Raw genomic sequence first — 14,044 nt, forward strand, 5'->3', positions numbered from 1 at the left:
GTTTATTTTTAAAATTAAATAACATGCCATGAGTGGAAACCTTACCTGAAGTCCTAGTGGAGGGAGGAAGATGCTAGATTCTACAGCCAGGTAGCAGGTCATGCTTATACAAGCTTCGCTAGAAATTTTAGCTTTGTAGGAGTGCACTTCTGTTCTGTTGGCAAAAACTTGAAGAATTTTATTTAAAAACAACTTAAACTTTTTTTTCATTTATTATTTCAATGTAACATTTTTAGTGGATGTGAAATTAAATTGCGCACTGAAATGGTAGGACAGGATTTTTTACTGTGTTTTTGAATTTTGAAACAGAAAAGTTTGGTAGTGTTTAGTCTTTTCCAAACAACATCACTACTTGAGGGAGAAATTAAACATGATCATGGTATGAGTGGAACTGAAGTGTTTCTGTTGGTGGATCTAGAGGAAGTGAGAAGGACTCCTGCATGAAGGGTTCTGCCAATGCACTTTGGTTCTTTATTTCTCATTTTCCTTAATGGACAATACTAAGGAGAAAATATGAAGATGCCTGCCATCTTTTTCATTATTTGACAAATAAAAAACTAGATAGAGAATCAGGTTCTCTCTATAATAAATATGTCTGCATAAGAGCCTCTCTTAATGATTTAATCCTGAAGCATTTCAGGTAATGAATCACAGTAGCTGCAATTAAGTGTGCAGGATCCTCATCATCATAGCTCTGTGAGGCAGTAAACAAATACCTGTAATTTGTTTTCTTTTGTCAGGGGACATGTTTTGGTGTTTTTTCCTAGTCACTGAAAATGGTAGAAAGGCAAGTTTAGGTCTGAGTGTTGAGATTCCTGATTCTCTTAACAGCAATCCATCTCACTGACCTTTCAGTTTCTCTTAAATTGAATGGTTCATTTTCAGGAAAAGGGGAGCAATGATAGCTGCAGATAAACACATCTTGGTAGCAATGTTCTTTAATGGAAAATCATTAGCATTCCTAAATGGTATGTCATTATCTTGCATCTTCCATATTCAAGGGGCAAGTGAATTAAAAAGTTGTTTGTTTTTTTGTTTTTTTTTTTTAATACAGATATATTTAATAAGCACTGTAGGTGGAGGGTTAAAGAAAAGCTTAGAGAAGTTATGATCAAAATCTAGTATTCAATTTCTACCTTGCTAATAATTACAGGTAGAGAAAGGCTATGTATCTATGGAAATAAATGTAGGGGAAATATATCTGGAGGACAAGTCTAGCAAATGTAATCAAGGTGAGTAATCTGCAAATAAAATTGGAGAAAATTTGGGAATTATGGAAAGCAAGGGATTATTAAGAAGTTGGAAAGAGATTTATTTTTAGTGACAGGAATTACAGTAGTATAAACAGTGTCATGGAATATTTATCTGCTTGTAGAATTATGTTTCTTTTTACCTTCTCTCTAAAAGGAAAGTCAAGAAAGGAGTCAGTGAAGATCTGCTAGAAATCTTTCAGGGGGAGAGTTGAGAGGGCTGGAGTCAAGAGGAAGATTAGAGCAGGGGGAATATTATATAAGCTGACTTTTTTAAAATAAGATTGGCTTCAGTGGGACCCTGATCCTCAGGAAAGCACATTACACAGTTTTTTGTGAAGAAAAAGAAAAAGTGAGGGATCACAGAATCACAGAAATTCTAGGTTGGAAGAGACCTTTAAGATCATCGAGTCCAACCCATGTTCACTAGGACTCGAGCTTCTTGCAGTTGTCATCTGACATGATGAACTAGAAATGCTTGTAGAGCTTCAGTGACATGGCTAGAGGCAACTTTTTGTCTAAATAGTGTACGGATTGATGGCTCACTTTCTCTACTGGAAGGCAAATTAAAAGTGTTTGAACTGAGATTTTTACTGTATGACTCCTTTGTTGTGGCTGAATACTGTTACATGTATGTGGAACATATCAGTAATTTAACACAAAACTGATTGGCTCAGATATTATGAAAAATACTATAGGTGTCTCCTCTGGGGACTGAAAGTGTTTTACAGGTGATTGCTTGGCTCTAGAAAGCATCTTCTCACACACCTGAGTGCATCATCTGAGAAGCTGAGTTTTAGGCCTGCTCTCAAACTCACAGAATTTGAGCTTTTTTTTGGTTGTTCTGGGGTATAGAAATAAATAATGACAGATGTCATCACAGATGAGGAATGCTGTTTCTGGGGAAACTCTTTTATCCATAGGTTCTCAAACCTTTCAGGTAAAAACACTTCAAAAAGCACGAGTTGAAGCCAAATAAATTTGACTGGCATATAACCAGTTAAAATGCCTTTAAAATTCCAAGGAAAGATTCTTGTTGTCTTCATATCAATATTTAATGCCTTTCTGGAAGATGCACTTTAAGCAAACATCTGCCACTAAATGTATTTGTTATGGTTTATTGCAGAAGGAGCCAAGGGAATTTTAATGACCAGTGGTAGGTGAGTAGTGAGACAGTAGGCAAGAGATCAGATTGGAGTGTCTCATTGTCCCTTTTCGCCTGAAATCAAGAATATGTAAAGATTTTGTTGGTTGCTTTCTCTTCTCTTTGTTTTGTCCTGCCAACTTAAATGTTTGTCCCAAGTAGTTGTTCATCATCCACTCTAGTTATTAATAGACTGGCAAGTACTTCATGACCCTTGTGTGGAACAAATATTCAAAATAAGAAATATTGCAAAGCTTTCATTATTACAAACAGGAAATACATACCAATTCCTTTTTTCTTTCCTCTGTCTACTTCATAGTTTTTCCATGTCTATGTAGCAAAAGACACATTCAGTAGTTATGCTTTTTCTTATCCTTAGTGTAAGTAAAAATTTCCTGTTAACTTCATTTTAACAAGCCCTACAATACTGTCTGTGCAAGAAGACCAAATGGCAAATGCTTACATAAAGCAGACAAATACAGACTAGCCTGTGGCAGAGAGGTGAAAATGAAGTGCTACTTTTCCATCCCAGTGATAATATTCCTTGTGGTACTTGCTTGTGCTTCTTCTGGAATATCTGGCTTAAAATAGTAATGTCAGTGTTTAAAAACACAATATAACATAAAAATCATGTCAATTCTTTTCTCTCTGAGAATTACAGCTCAGATCAGGACCATCTCTAAAAGCGAAGTTGCCACGTTCACCTCTGAACTGTGCACAAGCTGCAAAGCCTTTGAAACGCTGCAGCCAGACAGAGCCCACACAGAAGCTACTCATGTTTTTATTCAAAGGCCATCTGGACATACCTGATATATTGCTACAGGATTTAGAAAGAAAAAATGTGTTTCAACAGTTTTTCTCTTAACTTCTCATTTACACTGAGCCTTACATAGCTACAAATAAACTTGACAAATTTTTAGAAGCTTTATTTTTCTTTTAGAATTACAAATTAATAACCAAGACATCTGAACTCTGGAATTTATTTGTTTATACATCTATTAATTTACCTGCTAGGGGAAAGCTTATCATGCCAGATTCAACACCCCAAGAGAGCTGAGGCTGCTGCAGCTCTGTGCCATGTCTCCTCCCATACATCTTCCCAACTGGTCCAATATGCATGGAGCACATGTATATACACAAACATACCTAAATATATGTCTATATGCACACACATATATCTATATATCATCTATATATCTATCTATATATCTATATCTATCTATCTATATATCTGTATATCTAGACCTATATCTCACACACGTATATTTCTATATTTATATATAAATATATAAATATATATATATATATATATATATATATATATATATATATATATATCCCCACAGGTAACACAAACAAATGTACAACATTCATGTGAGCACACATAAGAATTTCACTGTTAGAGACCCTAGGACTAGCACCTCTGTTTTACACAACTTTTTAATCTCCAAACCAACTAAATACATCTCCTTTACTCTATATAAGGGTTTTTCTCTTAAATATTCCATACTAAATCCTGTGCAAACCTGAAATGCACGTTACAGTATTAACTGTAACTTTAGCTTGCTGTGGAAGGAAAATGTTCAAAATGGATATAAGAAAGTAAAAAAGACATGGAAAGATTTGGAAATTTAATAGTACAAATATAAAAACATGATCTGTTTCATTTTGTATCTGTCACAAAGCATTAGTTCTAGGGAATAGTTTGCTTGAGTGCATGAAGAGCCAAAGGGAGTGGAAATTAGAAGCTCAAATTCTACATTAGGGTGTCAGGAGCAGGAATGTTGCTGGAAACTGTACATGTATTACTGTACCATATAGCTGACAGCTCCAGATGTCTAGAAAAGTCACCTCCATTCCTACTTTGAGGGATTGCTTTGGGCATCAATACACACTTTTATTGTCTCCTCTTATAGCTGTCAAATGTCAGGGAGTCAGACTTCTAACAACACATGGCATGGGGGTCTGTGGTTTCCAGAATAAATCTGAGCTCTCTAGGATATGAGTAGTATTTAAAATGAGTAGTGTATAAAAAGTAGTATATAAAAAGTAGTATTTAAAATGTGTAGTTTAGTGGTATATAAAATTATTTGATGACTCTACCTCATGGTTCCCCTGGCTAATAAATCATTGAATCCTTCCAGTTCCTTAATTTTCAGCAAATCACAAATCTTACTAAGGAGGCCCCTGCTTTGTCAGACACATCATTGATCTTGGGATGTTTTATGGCATGTCAGATGCTGGACCAAAAATGCATTGCTGAGTCAGCTTTCCAGCTAGGAGACTATCATCAGGAAGCATTGTGACAATATCATTCAAATTTGTATGGGAGAATGATTTCTTGAACAATAAACTCATTCCTTACCAGTTCAGAAGAGGCTGGGCTGGGCTGGCTGTAATGATTCTTTTGGAGAAAGATGACTCACCATGTTAGTGAAAAAAGAAGAAAATTCAGGCTGTACATAAATTTTGAGACAAGGTGGAGGCTATTTGTTCTGTGATCCACCTTTTAAAAAACATACTTTCTATAACAGTAATCTATTTGTTAGGCAATAATTGTGTGTGGCAGTGTCTTGGTTTGGAGTGAATCTAAATGATCTCTAAACTTTGGCAAAGCCTGAATGAAATAGTGATGGAGTTCTCAAGTCTCACACTTTCCAGACTCTCCCTTTTCCCTCCTGTCTCAGTTCCTGCCTCAGCAGCATCTCCCATGTCAGCACTGTGCTGCTGCAGCCTCCTCACTGCCCTGCCACTCCAGGCACCTGCCCAGCCAGGCGCAGCGCTCTGCCCTCAAAGGGGAGCGGGCACAAGGGAGTCAACATGTGGGAATGCAGAGGTGATGCTGCAGCCCTCTGCTGCCCCTCTGCCTTGTGAGCTGATGCTAAAATGCTGAAATGTGTGTCTGTCTTGTAACTTCTTGCACCAATTAAACATTCATACCCTGAGGAGCAACCTCACATATCAGGACAATCTATAGGTAACAGTTTAATACTTAAAACTTTCTCTCTGATGGCCAATGAGGGGACATGAGGGATGTCAGGGAAGTTCAGTGTGGATATTAGGAAAAGATTTTTCACTGGGAGGGTGGTCTGGCACTGGAACAGGCTCCCCTGGAATTGGTCATTACTCCAAGAGTTCAAGGAGTGTCTGGACAATGCTCTTAGTCCTGTGGTTTAGTGTTTGGTAGTCCTGCATGGAGTAGAGAGCTAGACTTGATGATCCTTATGGATCCCTTCCAGATTGATATATTCTCATGATTCATCCTTTTGGCAAGGGTGCTTCATGTTTTAGACAACTTGAATTTGATTGAATGAAGATTCTCCCTGTCAAGTGATAACAAGAAAATGTCTACAAAATAATTTCCCGGGAAGTTTCTTCCTGTTGTAGCTCTCTTCCCCAGTGGGTCTGGGGAGCAGTGCCATGCAGGGCAGGCTGCGGGGCTGCAGTGCTGTCATTTAGATCAGCCAGCTTTCCCAGGGAGATGATGAAGTTTACAGTACTGAATTTTTCAGTACAAGTCAGAAACACATGATTTCAAGTAAATAATGCATGCTAACTTAGCCACAGCAGCAGAAAAAAGACCATAAATTTCATCTTGCTAAGCAAATTCATCTTTAAGCCTACACTGACGTTCTGTGCTGTAACTCTGAGATTGGCAGTGCAGCATCATGCTTTATGGTCTGAACATTAATCCTCGCGTACTTAGTGGGAGCTTTGCATTGATTTATGTACAGGACACAATATTGGTTATAAAGGTTAAAAAAGCTGACTGAGAGCACACTTTGGCCTTCTATTTGGTCTTTTCCCTAATATTTATCTTATGTTATTCTGCAATATTTTTTTCAACAGCTTTTTATTGATCTAACAGTGTTGTTGTTGTTGAATTCTGCTAATTCTGGTGAATGATGGACATGTATATGAAAAGAAATGATAGAAAAGAAATGTGATATATTTCAAATCTCAGTGAATGCCAGTAGTGCAAATTGGCATATAATCCTAATATTGTTTCATTGATACTTGAAATACAATTTAACAAATGCAGATATTCTCCTTCTCAGTGCTTGAATAGGCTTCTTATAACTTCTCTACCATGTATCTGTAGGATTGTACTGAAGACTGTCTGTACATAAATCATAGAATAAGAGAAATAAGCTATTCTATAGCAAGGTATGAATGGTGAACTTTGATATCACATATTATTTTCTCTCACGTCAAATTACAAACCTTTATTGCTTGAACTACCTCAGATTTTCTGTGTACTGAGAATTTACATGGGAATAAAACTTGGCAAATTGCCTTCATGCTATTCTCTAAATGGGTTCTGATAAATATTTATAATGTCTTCTCACTGCTCAAATACAGATTCTAACTGGCCTTATTCAAGATTCAGTTATTCTTGGGATTAACCCTGAAATCCTATTAGAAAGCCTAAAGCAGCAGGGGAAGAAAAAAAAAAATGGAAAAAAAATGACAAAGCCGGATTTAGCTACAAAATGAAAGCCTGGTGAAATCAGATCTATTTCACTATTGCTCATTTAATACATATGGATACAACTGGGTCACCAAGCTGATTTAGCCATGAGGTAGAAGTAGCATAGCAACAAACCAAACCTCAGCAGACTGAAAGTCAACAGCACTACTATGAATAAGTCTTTAGCAAAGTCATTCTATTTTCCTCAACTTTCAGTTTTCCTGGAATGATGTTATTGATTTATTAATCAATTGGGATTTTCGTTTCTTAAATGTGTTTTGTTTCTAGAGCAAGTTTAAGTGTAGAATCTGCTGCTTGGTTCAAGTTTGCATTATTTTCCGTAAAAGATAAAGATTTATGAATGTTTAAAAATGCACCACTTTCATGCAGTTTAAGTCAGGTTCTCATTTCATGCCAGAAAATTTTGGAAAGGGAGATTTTTGTTGGTTTTGGGGTTTTGTTTTTGTTTGGGTTTTTTGTTTGTATGGTTTAGATTATTTTTGTTTGGTTTGGTTTTAGGTTGTTCGTTTGTTTGTTTTTTGTTTGGTTTGAAGTTTGATTTGGTTTGTTTTTTTAATTTTATTATTAACTTACAAATGCAATTCCAGAAGATTCTGATTAAACATGATATGTTGAATCAGTAGATGTAAGTAAACAAACTGACAGAAAAGGGAGGCAATAGATAAGGATAATTATGAAAATCTGAAGTTTTACAAAGATCTGGTCCTACATGCCTTATGTAATCACTTCTACAGATTTTGGAGGCACAGAAGAACATTTAGAAATCTGGTTTACAGCTTTCTAAAAGCTGGTTTACAGCTTTTCCATAATTTTTGTCCTCCTAGATTCAGGACCTCCTGTGTTCAAGATGTGGAAATTTCTCTTAAGGAGGAACCTTAGATTTTAATATTTGTGTTTCTTCAATCATTTAGAACATGAATATATTTTATTGGTTGATTTTAAATGAAAATTTTATGCTAGTTACAGAAAGCACCAGTGTCCTCCACCAGAAATGTAAAATTCCGAGTTTCATGGTCCTTTTAAGATCAGTTCAACTCTTTTTGTTTTAGTGCCACCTAGTGACTAAAACTTGAAAACTTTTTTGAAGTTTTCGATTTTTTGGCGTTTGGTTTTGCACTTTGCTGTGATGAGATGATTTACAGAAGATTTTGTTATTTTCAAATGTTATTTTCAAGATTTTGTTATTTTCAACTGAATCACAGAGTTCATGCTGAATTCTGATACTTTCGTCCTTCATTTCAGATGCTTTCTCCAGATTTTTTTTCTTTTTCACCCTCCCATCTTTTTCCTCATACTGCCCTCTTAATGAAAACACCTGTCTGTAAGGTCTTGTTATTCATTCTTTGACCTGGACCTGCATATCTACAAAGTGGAACAGATATAGGAAATAAATCAATATTTCTGTTTTAATTTCCTTGAATTCCCCAATAACCTCATGTTGTGGTAGAAATTTGAGTGATTTTATTAGAAGGATTTCCAGGTTGTGATTGTGTAAAAGAGGAGGCTTTTAGCAGTGCTTAAGTAACTATTTTGGAATTAGAAGAGGTTTTCAGAATGACAGCCTCCTATTTTCTATAATTTCAGCTCTTGGGGATTGCAGAATCCATGGGGCTGGAGGAGCCCACGCCTCAGTGGAGCTACTCAAGGGAGGGGAATTTAAATCAAGCATTTAAATCTTATGCTGCACTTCTGTGTAGTTTTTCACTGTTTTTTTTCACTTGGTTTTCTCAAGTTGATCCTCTTTTGAATCAGAAGATCAAGTCCTTGTAAGACTGTCAGATTGGTATTTCTGTTTCAGACCTTCTCCAGAAGGACAAAGCTCAAGCAGCAATAGGCTCAAAGCCCTTCATTTGGACTTTCATGTAAAGCTGAATTGGTTTTCTTCTCTCTCAGGTTATTGAGTTGCCCCATATATGCCCAGAGATTGTACTGGTGGTCTGAGGTCAATGAGATTGAGCTCTCCTGAGACTTTTTGTGCCCCAGCAGCAGGCTTAGTTATTCCTGCCCAAACCTGTGAGGAGAAGGTCTTAATTTCCTCAGAGCAGAGGATTGTTCTGGGACATCCCAGAGGTGGAGAATGCAATAGGATATAAATAAATGTGGTAGTGAGAAATAAGCCAGTGGAAACTGCATCTAGATCCTATACCTTGCAGGTATAATTACAAGACAGATTTAATTATATTAATACTTCATGAAGCTTTAAAATAAAAAGCTCAAGGTTATCCTGTTTTCCTTGATTTACAGCAGTTATGCTGCAAGCCTCTCTTATTTTAGCTTAGATAAGGAATAAGCTTTTCATGTACTTGAAAAAATAGAAGCTGTCATTGGTGGTGACAGACTCTATAGGGTGACTTTACATTTGAACAATTGAATGGTTTCCCTCAAATGTCATATTTTGTTTTGTAAATGAATCACTGAGGCCACAACATCATAAAAAAACCTATTCATTTCCTTCTTTCTGATAGCACTTTTGTTGCATATTTACTGCAATAATTAGAGGGAATGCCAGGCTGATGAATACCCAACTGACATATTTCATATAGATATACTGAGAATAATTTGTTCAATAAGGTATGAATTGTAATTACATTAATTTTACACCTTTGATAGGATTTGATTTTGTAAGAACATGGACTTTCTGAAATGGCTCTGGTTTTTGAGAGCTTTATTGTTCTTCCTTCAGTTGAATCCTAAGTGATTGTGTTTTCAAGAAATCTTGTAAACTTGAAATAAGCACTATTATGGTACTTGAGGGTCAGACAATGTGACCAGTAATCAATAAAGGGTTACAGGAGTTATTTTGGCTTGTAAATTAAGATGTGTAAATTTTACAAATCTTAATGTGTAAAAATTAATAGTGCCACTATTGCTATTATGTTTCATATGAGCATAACTAAAAGCTGGCTCAGTATGGCTAACTCTGAGTTTTGAATGGTCCTGGTGTTTGCCATGTATAAAAAGTCAGTTTTAAGGATATTCTGGTTTACAGTTGAAATCCTTCCATTACTTCAGTACTTTCCTGGAGTTTCGATTAATTAAATTCATCCCTGAATTTTCTTTCCTTCTTCACCAGCATTTCATCAGTCAGATTTGAACCTTGCCTTCATCTCCTAGCAGAGAGGGAAATGTTCATTCTGGAGGATTGCTGTTCCATCGAGTGATTCCTTCATCGAATCACAAACTCTGCTCCTCTGCCTCTCTGACTGGCACTGACATTAATGTTGACTGATGCCTCTGCAAACAGCTGGCTCATACATTTGCTTAATTAAATTAGAGCATTTGCAGACTTTGGTTGATGTAAGTCTCCATGCTACAAATGTGTCATTTCTCTCCTTCATTTTACATCAGCATTTGTGCATCTACAGATGCAGATGCTTTGGTTTGACCCTTTGTTCACTTTACAGAATGTGTGAGTGCAATGCAGTTTAGTGTATAAGTGCAGTACAGCAGTTTCCTTGTCAGCTGCCTGCACAGTTTGAACCAGTATTCCTTAAAATATTTTAAAAATCATTTCTATAGCCATAATTACCAATCCATGTGCTGGATACGTCCTGGCCTTCTTAGAAATAATTATCCTGGTATATTTTCAGGACTGCTTGCAAGTGACGAAGATTGGCAGTTTCATGTTAGTGACATTCCAGGGAGAAATTTTCTCTTGTCACTAAATTTTCACTTGAATGTCTAAACTGCTGTTTTTGTAGCCAAAACAAGGCATGTACAGGCCATAGATTGATCTTAGGATTGATTTTATATTAATTTATTAAATAATTTCTATATAATATCACTGGTGAAGTGATATTATATAGCTACTAGTGATATATATATATATGTATATATATATAGAGAGAGATCTATATATATACTAGATATATAGTGAAAACACTGAAGAAGTGTTTTCACTTTATTTTTTCAGATGAAATTGACTTTTGTAGGGCTGAACTGCCTACTAGATTTTTTTTTTTTTTTTTTTTTTACTTTCCTGATACAATTTCTGTACTCTTACTCCAACTCAAAATTTGAATTGGTTTTCAGGCCTTGTCTTTATAAAATTACATTATGTTTGTAATTATCCTATCACGGCTATAAATTTAGGTTGAGGCAAACTGAAATAATTCCACAACACAATAACTGTTTTCACTTCCACATGGTTTATGTCTCCAATAATCATTAGGTGATTTACTGATTAGTTCTATAAGAAACTTTTATTGGAAGCACCATTGGATGTGTCAGAGTTTTGCAGCAGAGTGAACTGGTTACAGTTGTGTGATCATCTCATGGTTTTGTTTAAGCAGCAAAACAGGTTGGGTAGTTTTGGTCCCAAAAACATTCATTTTTGGGCAATACAGAATGCATTAAAAACATACGGTTCTTTATGTTCATATTTCTTAATAACATGAATTGAAATACTAGGCGTTATTAAAAGCGGTTTAATATTATTAATCCTTTTATCATTTTAAGTTTTGTTTGTTATAAGTGTCGTACACTTACAGGTTGGTATTTGCTGATGAAAACACTTCTCTTTCTGTACTTTATGCCTGGTACTCAGTGATTTATTTTAGACATTTAAGTAGATGAGCATTTATTGAAACCTGTGACTTTATTTACCTTTTATCTACAGAGCACTATTGAAATAGTTAGCAGTAGTGAGATTTAAGCCAGTGAGGCTTGATTTTTAAGTTATTTTAAAGCTTTGCACCAGGCTGACAGCATAAAATTACATTTATGTTTACTTTCACAGAACGTCCATAATCAGGAAGAGGCATAATAATCTGCTTTCAGTCAGAATGTAAATTGTGAGATCTGTATTTTAGTATACGTGAATACATCTATATTTATACAGAGACAAATTTAAAAGCAGCCTTAAACTGATTTCCACTTGTGCAGACAACATTTTGCACTTAAATTTCTGTGTATGTTTTTACGTAATGTCAGAATATCGTATAAATTACTTTTCAGGGAGTAGTCTTTATAGATATGTGAGTAAGACAGTAGAAATATGTGTTTTCTCGAGACACAAATTTCTATTGCTATCATCAGTACTCTCATATTTGCAGCTGTACTCTCCTGTGCTTCCAAGAGTGTATTTTGTTTTCCATAATTTATATATACCAATTGAGTCTGATCTGCAAGTTACATTGTAAAACACCAAACTAATTCATGCAATATGGATCATCTGATAACTCAATCAATATTTTTCAGGGTGTTAAAAAAGGTAAAATATATCTTTATCTATTTTTTTTAAAATTTCCACAAGTCTGCATTTCTAAGTTTGATTTCTTTATGTAAACTTGAAACAAAATTTGTGTGATTTTTCCACTATAGTAGATTTTTTTGGGTTGCCACAGAGTGAAGCATCAAATACCTGTTTTTTAAAATATTTAGATTCATTTTGGATTCTCCAGTCACTACTGGTTGCTCTCAGCATAGTGGAAATGAAAATTTAGGTTTGACGTTCTTTATTGGATGATCCAGAAAACATAAATATTTAATTATACAATACACAGAAAAGAAAATTAACTGTCTTTAATACTATTTCTGTTTATTTTGCAGTTTAATAACAATGCTCAGAATGTCAGTTGCTTTAATCATCTTGTGCAAGCTAATGTGAGGAACAAGAAGAAACTGAAAGAAGCTGTCTATAAAATCTCTGCTAAAGGAATTACAGATTACAAAAAAGGCTTTAGCTATGCTTTTGAACAGCTGCTAAATGTAAGTATTGAAGCAAGATCTGTCTGTTGTCAAGTGAAGGAGAATTGGAATATTCAGCAGGCCTCTGCATGCTCCTTCATTGTGTAACTAAGTGGTACAAGTGCAAACCTATATTTGGCAAGTAAATTTATCCCAACAATGTTTTCTTCCCTAGCAGGTTGCTAAGACTTTGGAATTAATTTGGTTTTCAATCTGTTGTGCTGTTTTACTTCATTCATTCAGCTGGTTTTTCATTTGACATGTGATTCACAGTTGACACATACTTGTGGTAGTGCTTGACTTGCAGTTAATTTTAAAATGGAAAGATCTGTGTTACTGTGTTATTATTTCAATTTTACCTCATCATCGCCTAGCAATGCTTAGTTAACCTACAATTTCATACTTATTACAAGTCATAAATACTTTACCATGGTTTGAGCAAGATAGGGGAAGAAAATGAATTAGTTAATAGAGGAATTCTAGGCACCTGATGATGCCTAAAGCATAGTACTCACTCACTGAGACTATTCCAATTCTTTTCTCTTTCTCATGTTAAAAAGAATAATTTCCTCAAAAATTAAAAGCATTGTTTCCATTTTTTAGATACATTGCACTTTCTAACCAGGCACAAGCTTTTTGAATAGCAATGTTTCCCGTTTATAGCAAATGTTTGGGTTTTATGAGTAAATTTTAAATTATTTATGTAGTTGTTTAAAAAAATAGTTCTACTTCTCACCTTCCTGAAGTAGGCATATTATATCTTAAGCCTTAGCTTAAATAAAGCTATTTCACTTTACAGCAAGTAAGGTATAGCTTAAGTATTCTAATCCTTACTGGTTTTAGTTTTAGTTTTGTTTTGTTTTTTTTGTGGATTTTTTGTGTAGTTTTTTTGGGGTGGTTTTTTTTTTTTTTTTTGTTCATTTGGTTGGTTGGGTTTTTTGGGTTTTTTATTTGTGGTTATTTTGGTTTTTTTACTTTTTTTTTCCCCAATCTGCCAGATTCTGAAATTCAGGACACTTCCCTGACATTGTGTGTGCAGTTTAAAGCTAGATCTGATGTAAAAAAAATTATAGCCTTGTAAAATTTTGATGGAGAAAAAGAAAATGCAATGTTTTTATGAGAATTTTCTCAGTATACTACTTTCAGATTAGCAGAAGGGTGTGGGGGAAATGAGTGGGTGTCCTCTGCTGATGTGGTCTTATATAAAACCACTAAAAGTATTTTGAAGTCTGTTGGACATTTTGGACCAGGCTGGGTGGCATTTTCCCCTGTTCTGCACCTGTTGACATCTTATGCAGAGGGAACCAGGAAGAAAAGAAATTTTGCCAAATATGTTCCTCCTAACAATGATATTTGCTTAAAGTTACGGATTTCATTTAATGCAGCACCAGGTACATGCTTGGTGTACAGGAAACATTAACAAAAGCTGAACACAGGGGAAGCCTCAAACTGGAACTTTTGTAGGACTAA

General features: G+C 35.2%; 1 protein-coding gene across 2 annotated transcripts in view; it reads left to right on the top strand.

The window, feature by feature from the left end:
- Nucleotides 1-14,044, top strand: part of CACNA2D1 (calcium voltage-gated channel auxiliary subunit alpha2delta 1) — a 365,213-nt gene that overhangs the window by 271,962 nt on the left and 79,207 nt on the right. For both annotated transcript variants that reach the window (XM_059471496.1, XM_059471497.1), the window contains exon 11: nt 12,437-12,595. In XM_059471496.1, coding sequence (XP_059327479.1) covers nt 12,437-12,595 — 159 coding nt within the window. The remainder of the gene's footprint in view (nt 1-12,436; nt 12,596-14,044) is intronic.

This window comes from Ammospiza nelsoni, chromosome 5 (genome assembly GCF_027579445.1).
Source record: "Ammospiza nelsoni isolate bAmmNel1 chromosome 5, bAmmNel1.pri, whole genome shotgun sequence".
In the NCBI taxonomy this organism is placed as follows: Eukaryota; Metazoa; Chordata; class Aves; order Passeriformes; family Passerellidae; genus Ammospiza; species Ammospiza nelsoni.